General features: G+C 37.1%; 1 protein-coding gene across 2 annotated transcripts in view; it reads left to right on the forward strand.

The window, feature by feature from the left end:
* Window positions 1-6,704: 6,704 nt before the first annotated feature.
* Window positions 6,705-16,727, forward strand: part of trak1b (trafficking protein, kinesin binding 1b) — a 31,325-nt gene continuing 21,302 nt past the window's right edge. Inside the window, exons 1-2 of one of the 2 annotated variants that reach the window (XM_042506802.2) lie at window positions 6,705-6,876; window positions 7,752-7,946. Coding sequence is in view for 1 of the 2 variants with exons in the window: in XM_088090011.1 (XP_087946137.1) it covers window positions 14,832-14,910 (79 nt within the window). In the remaining variant the exon portion in view is untranslated. Of the gene's footprint in view, window positions 6,877-7,751; window positions 7,947-14,748; window positions 14,911-16,727 lie in introns of those variants that run through there. The other variant, XM_088090011.1, reaches the window with a different exon arrangement.

Below are 16,727 nucleotides of genomic sequence, written 5' to 3' on the forward strand. Positions count from 1 at the left end.
ATTTCTGGAGATTACCCGATGACTAATGTCTCCACCTCTCTACATGTAGAACAGCCATCAGTTCCCATAACCAGGTTTCAAACTGGGGAGATAAGTCAGATTTTCTCAAAATATACCTCTTGGCAATTAGCATGCCATACACCAAGACTGTGCAGGCATTATGATCCACATTTTACAAAGTTGTGAAATGTTCAAGCAGAGCTGTAAGCAGGTCAAGAGTTAATAACCTTCATAACATTTCAATAACACTAAAACAATAGACACCAAAAATTCTATAAATAAGGACACATCCAGAGGTTGTGAGCTAACTTGAAATTGATGTACACAGGCCATGCACGAAAAACACTGACAACACTGCATTACTAAAAGGTTCGTCGTCTTAAGCGAGACTTGTTGCTATATTCACCTGATATCACTCGCTCTAATGTTGTGTACTGAGCAGCATGGAGGAGCATCGGTAAAACCACTGGTGACAGCAAACAGAAGAAAAGAAGATTACTGTAAACTCTGTGCAGAAGCACACAGTCAGATTATACCACAAATACACTCCTGTTGTATTTTATCTTAAAGAGAGAGGGCTTAATTAAACATTGAAATAAAAAGAATGCAGCCAGTTGCAACACTATCAGGTTCAGAGCAGTGAGGATGAGGAATGGCTGACTCAGCCATGTTCCTCTGCTGATTCTCTGGGGAACAATAGCTCCTCTCTCTTCAGTCAAGCTGGTCAAGTGGGAGGCAATGACTACAGACTCATGGGAATTTGTTCTGATAGTGTTAAATTTTAAAAAAGCTTATTTTTGTACAATAGGCTACACGGGTGGAGTGATATCTTTATGCAGAATAATGTACCTCACCCAGCTGGGGAATTATATCTCTATGTTAATGTATAATAAAGTTCACAACATGCAAATCAAGCTGAGTAAAAATTGCATAGGCCAAACACATGCATTTTATTATGGGATGACTTGATGTAAGTGTCCTATGGGACATGTCTGTAGCCTGTCCACTTCCTGTTCTGGGTTTTCGTGACATCACTGAGTCTCCATCCTGGTTTGGGTGTCTGGATAAACAGCGGGGAGAAAAACTGTTAAGTCAGACAGAGTTCACCAGGAAGCAGCTGGAATCAGCGTGTTGTTTTAAAATTAAAAGTGCATAAAATCTATTACAAATTTCCAAAATAAAAAAAAAAAATTAAAATAGTCTGCCTGAAGGTGTCAGGAACGCTAAATCAGTTGAAACCCTCAAACGAGATCTTGAGACATATTGTTTTACCATGACTTCCTCCTGAAATGTGTTTTTAACTTATGTTTGATTGATCTTGTCCTAGCCTGCAGTTTCAATGCAATTTTAGGTTTTTTTATTATCCATTTTATCATCTTTTTTCTGTCAAAATTCTTTCATGCTTAGCACTTTGTGTTGCATTTTATGCATGAATTTTGCTATATACATAAAGTAATTGCTGTTATTATTCAGAATAACTGCCAGCTTTACCCTGAGGTCTTTTAATAGTCAGGCATGGTGGCCTGGATATCAGTAACTACTAACTCTTCTTTTCCACTATTTACACAAATCACTGATAATATCATATTATTTAAAAAAAAAACAAAACATTTTTTTTATTTACCAATTTTTTCATTATTCTAGCAGCAGTTCTCTGCTCATGAAAGGGCTCTATGGGATGGGATTAGATTAAGAAAAGTGGGTATGGGTTGCAGCTCTTTGAAAAAGATGAAAAGATGGATGTTTCCAGAATTTGTGGACATTAAGGTCTTAGCCCAAGTGGATCCTGCCCTGTGATTAAAAAAAAAGCTTTCTTCACCCTTCAGACAGTGTTTCTTTTTAGTGTTTCAGATTAATTATGAATTGTTAAATTAAAAATATTAGATGTTGTTAGTAATTAGTTCAACACTGAAACATCTTTTCCATAGTTTTTGGTTTCCTAACAACACAGTGATGATCCTCCGTAAAAGTATTTTCACATCGGAAGTTCAGGCTGTAATATTTATTATATTTTATTGTAACACAATCAAAATCCTTAATATAAGTAGTTTCAGATTGGAAATTTAGACTACAACTTCTAGTTTAATTAATTTTTTTTTTTTTTACATTGACACAGTGACAATCCTCCATAAAAATATTTTCAGTTTGGAATTTTAGGCCAAAATTTTATTTTATTTGATCACATTATATTTTATTTTATGTATTTTAACACAGTGGTAATACTCAATACAAGTTTTTTGTTATTTTATTTTATTTATTTTATTTGAACACAGTAACAATCCTCCATAAATGTATTTTCTTGTATTTTCCCTCAAGCTAAATGTTCCCCTTGTTGTCTTATGGGTTTTCGAATGGTGATGATTTTATTTTGAAGGCGGTGACCAGAAGTGCTGTTGTCCTCGTGCAGTGCGGCTTCGCGGTGGTGAGGGAGGCTCCGGAGACAGTGAGACCAGAGACAGAGACAGAGGGAGAGGGGGATGGCTGAAGAGAGGGAAGAGTGGACCGGGTCAAGAGCGACTTTGGAAAGCAGCCTAAGCTGACCTTGATCCTGCAGAGGTGTGAACGCCGCGCCCAGCTGCAGACCACTGACACATCACCGCGAGACGAGCCGCCCGGCCTGCACATACTCACACACACACCTGCTCATCCTACGGACAATCATCATCACTACCTGCCGACTCCCTCTGTGGAGGATTACTCATCTGCACCGCAGCCTCTTTGGGTTCCTGACAGAGAGAGGGACGCTCCGGATCAGCGCGCGCACTGTGAGTACGCCTCTGCACTGCTTTCACACATGAATGATTTTCATGGCGATGTCATGCATCAGAAGGTCAGCTGATCATCTTCATATTGTGGTGCTTGTAAGGACGCAATTTATGAAAAGCCAGATCCGCATCCATGACGCGGCTGCTGATGTAGGTGAAGCCACACCCTCAGACAGCGTCCACAGCGCGCGGTTTGTCAGGGCACATGCATGACTGAGCCCCGGCCTGTCCACCGGGGACTCTGCCAGCTGCAGCTCTCTCTGCAGGACAGCACACAGAGTTTAGACTGGAGGTCATCCGGTGAGCTGCTGGGCCTCTGTGAGAGCTGAGACATGTCCTCTCACTCACAGTCTACAACATCCACCCTGATTTTAGGTTAGATTCCCAAAGATGGCCCAGTTGGTCTTCTCTAAGTTGTCAAAACACCTGAAAAATTTTACTCTTTTGAAATCCTTTTTGAAACATGAGCAAACGTGTTTGATTTCTTTCGAATACATGGGGAAAAGGCATCTTGGCAAGAAATTATCAAAATAAATTAGCAATAATAAATAAAAGTTACAAAAAACTGAGTGAGAGAAAAACATTGGAAAATTGTTTTTAAAAAACATGTAAAGAGAGCTGCGAACATACTTATTATAATTATATATTATTTTACAGAAATATATTTACGTATTATATTAACACCCCTTAAAGGTCATTTCCTTATTGGTTTTTGTTTTTTACTTTTTCCTTCATTTTCAGGAAATTTTCTTGTAACTTTTGCTAATTTCTTGCTAGTTATTTTGGGTTGTTTCTTGCAAAGTTGCTCATTGCCATCTTATGATATTAAATCAGGCCAATTTGCTGAGTTCTTAAAGGGCTATTTACATACAAATATTTTTTAATAAAAGGCTTTTACTTGCCAGGAGCTCATTTTTTAGAGACCAGCGGACTGAGATTTTGGGTAGATGGCTTTTTTTTTATATTGTTATATTTTTATAGTTTTTACTTCTGTTCCAACAACTCATACAATTATAATCAGTCTTACCCACTGTTGTTTTTTCTCTCTTTTAATGTTTTCTGCGATGCATTCACATAACCCATACTTCATTTTACATTAATGGGAAAAATTAAATAATAATGCTACTACTACAACTACTACTATGACTGCTAATACTACTTCAAATATTAATAATAATAATGACAATTGTAATGAGAAAATGGAAGTAGTAAGAAAAAAAGTGTCAATGCGTGTAGTGATGTATGTGTATGAGTATCTATAACCAGGGTTCCTTAAAAAGTCTGAAAAGGCATTGAATTTATTAATCTAAAAATAAGGCTTTAATTGGTATTAAATGGACTTAATTGTATCTTTCAAAAGTCATAAAAATGCTCAGACATGGGAAGTGGGATTTTATGGAGTTTTTTTTTCTGATGTTGCATAGTGAAATCTCAAAATAATTGGCAACATCTGTTTTTTTTGTAATTTACTGAATTCCTCCTCTTAAACTCATCATGATAGAAATCCAAGCACTGGAATCTCACATGCAGAGAGAAAAAAAACTGAAAAAATTTGCCAAGAAAAGCAGCCAGAAACACCAGATATTTCCCACTGATAGATACTTTCACTGAAGCTTTCACTGAACAAAAAAGTTCATGTTTTATGTTGTAATAAGCATTTTAGCAAAATAAAATTGTCCTCCTTCAACTTTGGTTATTAGAAAATTGGTCTTATGCTTAATTCAGAGTGGCAATAAAAAAATTCTCAAAAAGTCTTAAATCTACCTTGCCTTAAGCCTCTCTTGAAGTCACAATATAAATCCAAGCTATAACAATAATAATAATAATAATGATAATAATAATAATAATAATAATAATTATTATTTATTTTAATTTTATTAAATTCTATTTTATTATTGTCATTTGGTGGGGGGAGGGGGGCATGTTTTTACCACACAATTGTAATTCATCTAAGTGCTGCTATTAGTAATATTTATGAGATACTTGCATGCATGACTTTTAATCCAAAAATCTACATGTGCATGTTTGAACCAGAAATCATCTTTCCTGCACAGATTATGTAATTCTGAAACAGCCCAGACAAACAAATGTCCACTTGAACACTCGCCCAGAAAACAGCAGTCAAACTGCTGCAATGGGTCATACGTCCCAAGGTCTGCGTGCTGCTGCACAGAGAGCAGAGCGTGTGCTGTCTGTCACTGTGTCGTGCGTGTGCTCGTCACTAACACAAACATGTCAGATGCAAATCACCAGGTGTCTTTCATCTTTTCCAAGTACAGAGACATCAACCTCCTAATGCATCTGGCTGCAGAGGACACAAAAACACTTATGCCTGCGCGCGCGCACACACACACACACACACACACACACACACACACACCTCTTCTCCGTCTCTATTTATATTCTACCCAACATCGTGAGCCGTTTGATGAGACACACAGGTGAATTTCATGATCCAGATCTGTTGCTGCAGATCTGCTGCACATCTGCAGTGAGAAACTGAGCTCTGCAGAGTGAAGACAGAGTGATGCAAGGTCACTATGCAATGGGCAGTGGTGGGTGTACCTCAGATCAGGGACTCAGCATCAACCTCTGGTCTGATTAGTGGTCCGGTGCTGTGACCAGGATCTCCCTGGGTGTCTGGGAGGTCAGGGGGTGTGGGTTTCAGTGTTGGATAATGATTCAATAGTTTGTCCTTTGACTTAAAGGGATAGTTCAGTTGTTTTGAAGTGGTGCTGTATGAGGTACCTGAGTGTGTTACCTACAGCAGATGTCAGTCGGCATTCCCCAAGTTCAGATCAGCAGGCTGGAGTCTGACATGGAAGCTAAACATGAGCTGCTGTGGAGGGTCAGTACCAAAATATGTTTTGGCCACCTAAAAAAAAAAAGAAAAAAAAAACCAGTTTCTAGTTTAATCGGTTTCAGTGTATCATGTCAGTTTAAGTGTACATTTTACAGTATTGAGAACATTTTCATTGTTTCAATCTCATGTCAAACAGTGGTTTCCAACAGGAAAATTTAGCAAAACTGATATTGATTTTTTTTTTTTTTGTCGTTGTTGTCAGATATTTTTAGGATGCTAAAATACCTTTTGTAGCTGACACCTCCACACACACATTGCTTAACTTCCATGTCAGACTCCAGCCTGCTTTATAAACCGGGGGTGTGCCGACTGACATCTACTGTCTATAGATTAGTAAGTTTTAGGGCGATATGTTCAACCAAAACTGAATCTTTCACCATCATATACAGCAAGTTCAGTGAAAATTTGAATAAAAAAGAGAATAAAAATAGCTCACTGAGGTTTTACAAAGTAAAAGTTCCTCCCATGCTGACACTTTCTTTGCATGTATTGCATACTTCCTTCCCTGCTGTTGGTTGCATGTAATCACACACTATCATTAATAAATTTTATCTATGATCATTAAAATAAAATGCTGATACAAAGATCACCTCCGATAATCGGCCAGGCCGATAATCTGCGTTCTTCCTGCTGAAGTGGCCCTTACACACAGAGGCCCTCGCAGACCAGGAGCCACTGTTCTAAACTCACATCAGGGGAGAGGAAGACAAAATAATTTCCCGTATAGGATCAGTTAAGTAGTGCACTTTGTCATGTTGTTATCAAGAGTAGCTCTTCAGCATCATGTGCCCTCTCTCATTTCCGACAGAAGAAGAGTGGAGTCTGCAGTGGAGCCGCTCTGATCTCTGCAGCCTGCTGGCAGGCAGCACAGTGCAGACTCAGCAGAGAACGCAAAGACTCTGTAAGGAAAGAGAGAGTATGACTCTGTAAATGTCTCTCTCCCCTCCTCATGTGTCCTCTGCAGCTCGCTGGACCTGCTGCGTCCTGTCCCTCAGGAGGACCTGCTAACCAAGTGGAGCCCCAGCTCCAGAGGCCCATGGCCCCTGTTTCCCTCCACCAGTGAGAGGTGAGCCAAGCTGGCCTCCCCGGCCCCCTCCCTGCCCTTGGCCCCAGACCTGGACCCCGACCCAGACCCCAAGTCTGACCAGCAGCAACCCCAAGAGGAGCACTATGTGAGCGAGGGCGAGTGCAGCCAGCTTGACACGCACCCGGCGCCGCCCGACTGCAGGGACGCCGAGACCATCACAGGTATGTGTGTGTATGTGCGCGCACGTTAGGGTCAACTGTATTTCAGTCTGTATTCTGGAGTGTAACATGAAAAGTTTCTTGTCATAACAAAATGTTTTTCACATTATTACAAGATATTTTCATGTTTGTACAAAATATTTTCATGTTTGTACAAAATATTTTCATGTTTTTAAAACATATTTTCAAGTTGTACAAGATATTTTCATTTTTTTACAAAATATTTTCATGTTTTTAAAACATATATATAATACATATTTTAGTGTTAGAACAAGCAACTTTTCCTAACCCTTTAAAACCTGAGAAAATGAGCTTGATTTCATTTAAAAACATTAAAAAAGCAATAAACAACTTACCAACAAATGACTCAAAAAATTGTACAAAGAAAATTACCTGGAAAATAGCAAAAATAGAACAAAGAAAAAGTTAAATAAATAAATAAAACAAACAAGAAAATGACTTGAGAAAAAAAGTGCAAAATAAAATAGAATATATATTCTTTTTGTAACTTTGAATATGCAATTATAGTAATATGAACTGTAGTTTTCTGCTACCTCTTTGACAATTTTCTAATAATTTTCTCTCCCTGACTATTTTTCTCCTTTTATAATTTTCTTGCTAAATTGCTGATTGCCTTTCTCCCATGTTTTTGAAGAAAGTCAAACCAATTTGCCAACTTTTCAGAGGCTTAAATGCCTTTGAAAAGCGTCTGAATGCTGCACTAGTAAACTGATAGTGGATCTGAGTTTCAAAGGGTTAATACAAGGACAGTTATAACAAGAAAATATTAATCATTATGTGACTCATCACACGGCCATCAGACCGGCCCTCAGTGCCCCAGCAGCCAGTGTGCTGACTTTCCTCTCTGTGATGCTCAGATGTGTGCAACAGCACCGACCTGCCAGAGTTTGAGATCATCAGCCTTCTAGAGGAACAGCTGCCGGTGTACCGGTTGCGGGCTGACACCGTCTACGGCTACGACCACGATGACTGGCTGCACACTCCCCTCGTGGCACCGGACGCCAGGCTCGACCTGACCACCGAGCAGATCGAAGAGACTCTCAAATACTTCTGTAAGTCTTTTTTTGCTCAATGTCTTTTTATTGTATTTAGTGTATTTGTATTTAGTCATACAAATACAGTTTATCACAAATGTAATTGGAAAAGAAAATTACAATATGTGGCCGCAGGTTCAAGTCCATCCTGCGGCCCTTTGCTGCATGTCAACCCCCCACTCTCTTTTATCCCCATTTCCTGTCATGTTTTGAGCTGTCCTATCAAATAAAGGCCATAAAAAGCCCCCCCAAAATCTATATTTTTTAAAACAGTTGCAATAAAATCACCAAAAGATAAACATTTTCTTAAAAAAACGAAAGATGCAGATTATAACATTTTTTTTAATTGTTTTTGTTAATATATTTTAGAATATGTAATTAGAATGATTTTAACTTTAATTTTCTTGATATTTTCCCAATTTTTGAAAAATATTTTCTAATAATCCACCCCCCTTTTTTTAAAGATATTTTTATTGAAGGCATTTTCATCTAGAAATACAATAAAAGAGAGAAGACAGACAAATAGCAAAAAAAAAAATCATTAATAACCAAACAAACAAAACAAAACAAACAAACAAAACATAATCAAATACAGTGACCCTCCTGCATCCCTGGCATGGTAGAAATAAATACTTCATATTTTCTGGATTCCTCCTCACACTAAATAGGTTTTTTTCAGGTGTACTATAGGATGTTAATTCATTTAGCCGTTGTCTCTGTGATGGAGGAAGCTCTGATTTCCATTTCTGTAGAATACACTTTTTATTTACTTTTTATTTACTTTTATTTTACACGATTTATTTAGCTCACCAAAGAAAGATTAGGGGATTTCAAATGGGAAGCATTGGAATAAATATAAGAATTTAGGGAGTATGCTCTTTTTAATTAAATTTACTCTTCCGATTAATGATAGTGGAAGGTCCCTCCATTTTTGTAAATCTCTTTTAACCTGATCTAGTAGTTTTTTATAGTTGTCTTTAAAGGTTTTATCATTTATCTATGGAAGTCCAAATTTCTATGCCTTAATATTTAAAACCATTTGGGCGCCACATGTAAAGGTTTGGTTAGGTTCTTCGTATAGTTGTCCTGTGTATTTAAGGGCAGAACCTCATTTTTTGTAAGGTTTAAGTTATAGCCAGAAGCAGCACTGTATTGTTGGAAACATTGAAAGTGTGGTGGGAGTGAGTTTGCTGGGTCAGTTAGAAAAACTGAAAGATCATCTAGATAAAATGCTATTTTATGCTCACTCGAACCAAAATGAATACCGGTGATTGCACTGTTAGAGCGAATAGCAGCAGCCAAATGTTCTATGGCTATCAAAAACAACAGCGGAGAACAAGGGCAACCCTGGCGGACACCTCTGGATAATGAAAATTTGCCAACATTACTCCATTGATTAAAATTTATGCTTTGGGGCCATTAAAGAGTCTAATTCCAAAATTCATCACCCTTAGAGTTTGTAAAAGAAAGATGGGTTTGATCCTGTCGAGCACCTTTTCTCCGTCCATTGACAGTATTAGCATTGGGATCTTTTTGGGAGTGGGCTGCTTCTATTATATGTAAAATTCTACACACATTGTCTGATCCATATCGATTTCTAACAAAGCCCGTTTAGTCAGCATTAATAATTTAAGGGATAACATCTTCCAGTCTTAATGCAATTCATTTTGATAAAATTTTGTAGTCTGAGTTCAGGAGACTGAGGGTATGATAAGAAGTACACTTTTGGCGATCCTTGCCAGTTTTACCAACAATATTATTGTAGCCAATTCCAAAGAGTTAGGGAGAGTCTTATTAGTCACTGCTTCATTAAGCATGTTTGTTTATCTAAGCTTATCAGAAAAGGTTTAAAAAATATTCAATCACTTTCAACATCTTCACAGAATGCATTTATAATTTTACACCTATCGTTATTATAATATGACATGCGTCTGTTTCTACTATTGCCTTGCCTCTCTCCCCCTCTCTCCCCCTCTCCTCCCCTCTCTCTTTCTCTTTCCTTTTGCCATGATTGTATTTCATTTGTTATTTACGACATCTATTGCACGTCTGTCCGTCCTGGAAGAGTGATCCCTCATAATCCTCTACCGCTCTTCCTGAGGTTTCTTCCTTCTTTTTTCCCCATTACAGGGGTACTTTTTCAGGAGTTTTTCCTTGGGTGATGTGAGGGTCTAAGGGCAGAGGGATGCGTGACCATCAATTCTCTTATTAACTTATTTTCAGGTCATTTTCTTTGTCACCTTTTTAATAATTTCTTGCAATATGAGGGGAATTTCTCTTGCCAAGTTGGTCATTGCCTTTCTTTCCTCAATGTTTTTGAAAGAGATCAAACTGATTTGCTCTGGAGTCAAAGGGTTAAATAGCTTGGGAAATGTGTCTGAACACAGCACTTATGTCTAACCAGGTTTTAAAAAGTTAAGTGTATGCTACATTGACTGTTTTTTCATTGCTTAACCTTCCTGTCAGGCATGTCTGAGAGGAAGCTGTTAATGCTTCAGATCCCCATCTATGCTCTCGTCAAAGCCACCAGACTCCATTGAAGAAACCACTCATTTTAGCTTGCTGAACACAGGAGCTGCTGGTCTGCTGCTGCTTGGATCAATTAGTTCATTTGTGTTATTGAGTGACTTTAGTGAATCTGAACTGACCCTTTAAACTTTTAAGTCAAGCTATAACACAAACTGTTTGATGCAGCAGTAGACCAGCCGCTCCTGTGTTCAGCAATGTTATTTCACTGATTTTCTCAGTGGAGTCTGGCTTTGAAGAGAGTGATACAATGTGGTGTACACTTAAAATTATTATGTTTTTTTAGGAAAATATGTCTTGTAGCTGAACCAATCACAGCAGCACATTGCTTAGCTTCCATGTCAGACTCCAGCCTGCTTCTCCAAACGGGGAGCGTGCCGACCAACATTTATTGTCTGTAATATCCCGTCTCTGGATAAGTACCCCATACAGCCCAACTTCAAAAAATCTGAACTATCCCTTTAAACTGGTGGGGTTTGATCTCTGGAACTGGTGATGAGTATGAGTATTAGTAAGTTTAATCCTTTGAAAGATAATCAGCCATAGTTACAGCGCATTTCTTTCTACTACATGTCTACTTTTCTGCATTTCATATTCAAACCTAGAAACTAAAAGCATATTCTCTATTCAGAAAATAAAGGTATATAATAAAGGTATATACGTTTTAACAGTTCAGTGCATGGTTGGCAATACGATACAAGAACGTTATGGGCTCATTTAGATCTGATATGAGGCGTTTCAATTTTTTATGCCAAAAATGGAGGAAATGAAAAAGCCTTTTTCTGTGTAGTGGTAGTACAGGTAAAACACTGGAAAAGCATGACACACTGATTTATTTTTCCCCCAAGGAGCATGTGTGCTCCAAAGTTAAAAAATGTAGGAGTGCAGAGAGAATTTTCGGGGCACAATAAAAAATAAAAACAACTTTCTGTACATTCAAAACATTCCCCACATATCCCCACAACTGTACACTTCAGAGGAAGAAACTGTAGCATTATATTTACCTGACAGAGACATTCACATTTCTACTCACAAACTTTAACAAATAAAATATGATGCATTGATATTTAATAAACTATCCAGCACTGAATAAGAATTAACAGCTCCACCTTGAACTGATTTTAAATGCATTGTGCTATTAAATAAATAAAATGTTTAACTTTAGCTGTGTCTAGTTAGGGAGACATGGTAATACATTGCAGTGTTTTGCTTGCCATCACAGCTCTGTTTCTTTCTACTGAACCTCAAACTACACTGTTACACTGAGTCAGAAGTGAGTGTAAGTATTTGAGTACTTGTTTGCTTTGAATTCTCTAGAACCAATAATGACTGCCAGTTGGTCCAGGACGATCAATGCATGGTTTGGCAAGAAAGGTCGTTTTTGCTCTCCTCCTGTCATATCACCACTCTGATCCACTGGCTCAGAGGCTCCATGAACAGACAGACAGGAGCTCTGCCTGCTGTCTCATAGAAACACTTTTAAGATGTTTCCATTAGCCCTTAGGGCTCGCTTTAATATCACACACACGCATATTGCTCAGCGAGTCAAGCCTTAAAAATATAGTACATTAATATTATTTTCTACTACTTTTAATAGTTTTTTAAGAGTTTTTTTAACCAACATCAGTTATATACTGAATACTTATTAATTTTCAGAATTTTTACCTTTTAAATACCAGGTTTTTGCCATGATAGCATTATGTTTTTAGACTAAAAAAACACAAAAAATGAATTATTTTTAATATATGACATGTTAGTTGGTTTTTTTTTAAGTATTATTATCACAGCCTAGAATATGTCAATGATTATCAGCAGTATTGATTTTTATACTTTTTTCTGAACAGTGTCAAATACTCACACTCATACCACTCTAAAAAGAAATGTGCTTTTCCAAATTAGGCTATAAGAAATAATATACATTAATATTATTTTTTTTACTTTCATTGAGTTTATTATTTAAACCAAAGTCCATTTTAATTATAAATATCAAATATTCATTAATTTTCAGAATTTTAACCTGTTAAATGCCAGGTTTTTATGATCACAGTCTGGGATATGTCAGTGAATTTCAGCAACATTGACTGTGACAGTGCACCGAGTGTATATAGCATGTATAGCATGTATTTTCATGTATTTTAGCATGTATAGCATGTATTTTCTCCATATGCCAAATATGGTAAAACAAAAAAAAAAAAATCACATCTTCAGATGGAAAATAGTAAAAATGACAAATTCCAAGGCAAAAGCCCAAAATGATACCCAGAAATAAAACAATGCATTTTTTATGCTTTGATGGCTGTGGGATCAAAAATGTCAGTTTGAATGAGTTTCAGTGGAGCATTCTCTGACCTTAGCAGTATGAATGTAACAGTTTAGTTTCCAGTGTATGTTAGACGTATTGTAGGAGCTGAGCTGGAAATTCCAAGATTAAACAAAAATACACAATCTTGCCAAACTGTATGCCATATGTATGAACACAACCACAATTATTTTTTAAAAAAAGAAGAAGAATGAAAAGCACGTAAAATGTGCCAAACAGTCCCGAAGGGTTAATAGTTATACTTTCTGTTACTCTATTATTATATATTGTGCTTGGGTGTGTTAACTGTGGAAATCAAATGTGTCTAAGAGAGAGAAATCCAGATCAATAGAATTAAATCAGTTTTTTCTAAACTGTCTCTATTGTCATATCAAATGATGTTTCCCTCATTTAGTGTGTCTGAGACTGTCCACAAGATGGTGCCATGTTTCACTCTGCGTTACTGAGTATTTTTTTTTTCTAGAGGTAGTTTTTTTTCCTATCCAGTACAGCTTAGGCCTTAGGATGTGTCATAAAACACAAGTGGTGATTAAAATGTACAACCCCAATTCCAAAACAATTTGGAACGCTGAGTAAAACAAGAGAATGCTTAAATCCTTGCTTTATAAAATGTATCTTATAAGTGTAAGTTAGTGTGAGTTATGTGAGGAATCTATTTAGTTAACCGTCTGAAATCTGAACAAATGGGAGGAAGGCAATGAGCAACGAAAAAAGAAATGACCCAAAAATTCATAAAAAGTACAAAAAAACCCTGAAAATAGTTTAACAAAAACAAAAACAAAAAAACAGGTAAATGACCTGGAAAAAAATGTTTAAAAATAATAAATCTTCAGTAACATGATTTAAAATGTGTAATTATGATAATTAGAAATGGCCTTTCCTTAGCTCTTTAAAAATAATTTCCAAATCTGCTCATTTCTAAGTCAAAAATAAAGAAACAGAAAAAAAATAGTGACCCAGATTTTATTGTTTTTATGATTATGATTATGATTATAATTATTATTATTGTAGTGGTAGCAATGTGCCTCCCTGTCCCTTTTTATTTTTATTTTTTTTCTTTTCTTTCTTTTTAGTTATGTATTTACTAATTAATTAATTATTTTCCCCCCTTATCTTGTTCTCCAACATACCAGAATGAAGGCACATGCTTACACATACACACACACACACACACACACACACACACACACACACACACACACACACACACACACAAGCACTCAACCAGTATACATTAACATCAAATCAATATCAAGTCAAGTCAACTTTATTTATAAAGCCGATTATGACGAAACATGGTTTGCCTCAGAGGGCTTTCCAGCATATGATATCCCTCTGCCCTTAGACCCTCACATCACCTAAGGAAAAACTCCCAAAATCCTTGACTCTTGTGGAAATTTTGTTACATGACCTGTTTTTACTGCTCTTATTGCATGTTGTTGTCGTCAGTATTGCATTTTGTTTTTTGAAAGAAATCGCAGCAATGTGCTCAGGGGTCAAAGGTTAGAATACTTAAAAAAGGCGAAAAATGATGTCGCCCCAGGTTTCAGAGGTTTAAGAGGAAGCTTTGTGTTACACAGAAGTCAGGTTATTGGTTCCCACAGTGTGTTTGCAGCCTGATCAATGGTAAAGAATTAATGTGTGTGTCTGCTCATGTCCCGCGTTAGTTTGCTGATGAGGGTTGCCATGGTTACAATGGCCAGAGGTAGAGAGATGCTTGGCAGCAGAGAGTGGAAGTGAGCAGGTGATGGAAAGGTGAAAAGCAGAGAGGTGAGGGAGTTGTGCAGCTCGCCAACTCTGATTGGCTCTTCCATCCGTCCTGCATCCTCTCAATCACAATAATACTTTTGCTTCCGTTTCACCTCCGAGCTGCAGAGCACACTCTCTGATCTCTCCGCCTTCCTCGCACTCACAGGGGCGTCCATGTGGGCGGAGGGTAATTCAGTCTCTGGGCTGGGGAGCCGAGCAGCAGCAGGAGCAGGAGGAAGAGTGAATGGAGTCGTGTTTGGAGCGGTTGTTGCCTCTGATTGTTGGTCATCGTGGAGGTCAGAGAGGAGATGGACAGCAAGAGCGGGATAGAGGGATTAGCCAGGGAGGAGTGCGAGCTGGAAGACTGGTATTATGAGGACAAGAAAGGTGGAGTATTTCAAAAATACCGAAAAGAAAGGCCCATTCAATGTAGTTTAACTCTTTGAAACCTGGATTGACAGTTTCCTTGTGCTGCCTTCCACAAGCATTTAAACCTTTGAAACACAAGCAAATGCAAATTGAAAAAAAAATGGAAAGGTTGACAGAGAGAAAATCAAAGGAAAATGATCAAATAAGTAGGGTAAAATATTAATAAACCTAAAATTAGAATTATTACAATTATATATTTTAAATTAGGTTACAGAATTTTTTTTTTTTTAACATTTTCCCACTTTGTTAATGTTATTTTTTTGATTGTTTTGTTGTTGTTTGAGATTTAGTTTTGTCTTATTTTTACATATTTTTTCTCTAACTTAGAGTAAGTTATTGCTAAATTAAGCGAATTTGCTCAGATTTCAAAGGGTTAACTCTTCTATTTTTCTTCTCAGTTTAATGGGATTAGCATTTTTGAAGTCATCCCCTGTTCCCTGAAATTGGCTAATTTCTTGCTATTTTTTTAGGTCATTTCTAAAGTTGCTCATTGTCTTCTTTCCATGTTGGGTCAATATGTGTTTAGTTTCTTTCTTTCCAGTACTCAGATCTGATTTTTGTGACATTTGCTGCTCAACTGCAGCTATTTCAGACATCTAGCAACCATAGCACCTTTGTTCTTCTCATTAAGGGGGATTTTCCTGAAGCCTGCTGACTTTGAATTTACTCTGTTTTGACATATCAACTCTCAAGCACACTCGCGTTCACACATGAATCCCCACGGTTCACTAATGTGCCGTGTGAGCCCGAGTGGATCATAGTTTCTAAACAAAATTCAAAGAAGCTGAGGTGCTTTAGTGACACAGCAATGAAATGATTTTGTGCTCTTGTCATACTAACAGAATCACAGCCATTTAACATGATGCATTCAATAACTTTGTTACAGCGTGTTATTGATCAGCGTGCAGAAGTTGATTAGAGTTTTCACCTCAGGGCAACACAGCCAACTGCTGTGCGCCATGGAAACAACCTCTCTGCCCCACTGTTGTACACTAACATGATATCCAGGATTCATACACACTTTTACCAAAACATTTCCAGGACTTTGAGGCAAATTTTAAAGACCATACATTCTCTGAAACAACCATCGATATTTTTATCAGTTTTTGCCATTACTACATAATAATATTTAAAAATATATTAATTTAAAAAATCATGAATTCAGACAAGGATTAGAACTGAATATTTAAATGCAATTTAGGAACTGTTTCTTATTCATGAGAGGGATGGTGCAAAAAGCTTGAGGCATGTTAATTATTTTTTTAAGCACCAGGGAGGGATTTTTTAGTTTTTGCTTTAAGGGATGGGCATGCAACATAAAATGGCTGTATTTTGTATTTCAAAGAAGAATTTTTGGTGAGCTTTTTTTTTCATTGACATTTTTGGTGATTTTTAAAATATGCTCTCCAAATCAGCGCCCTGTGGGTTCGGAGGGAATGTTTTTGGTGATTTTTGCATTCTTCAAAACATCTTGGAATGATGAAAAATGTGGCCACTATTTTCTTGATAATTTTTGCTGATATTTAAACAAAAACATTTGCAGATTTTATTTTCTTAAAAGTTTTGGGTAATTTTTAAAGAAGACATGCCCTCCAAACCAGTGGCCCATAGGTTTGGATGGCATGCTCAACAAATGCTGTGGGGAATGCTTTTGGGGAATATTTAGTTTTCCAAAACTTTTCCAGGTCTGGAAATTACTATTTGCAAATTCCATAACTTTCCCAGTTTTTCCATGACCATATGCACCCTGTATATGAGTGGTAATGGAGGTATAA

The sequence above is a fragment of the Plectropomus leopardus genome, chromosome 17 (genome assembly GCF_026936395.1).
Source record: "Plectropomus leopardus strain MGB_pleo_1.0 chromosome 17, ASM2693639v1, whole genome shotgun sequence".
NCBI classification, from domain to species: domain Eukaryota; kingdom Metazoa; phylum Chordata; class Actinopteri; order Perciformes; family Serranidae; genus Plectropomus; species Plectropomus leopardus.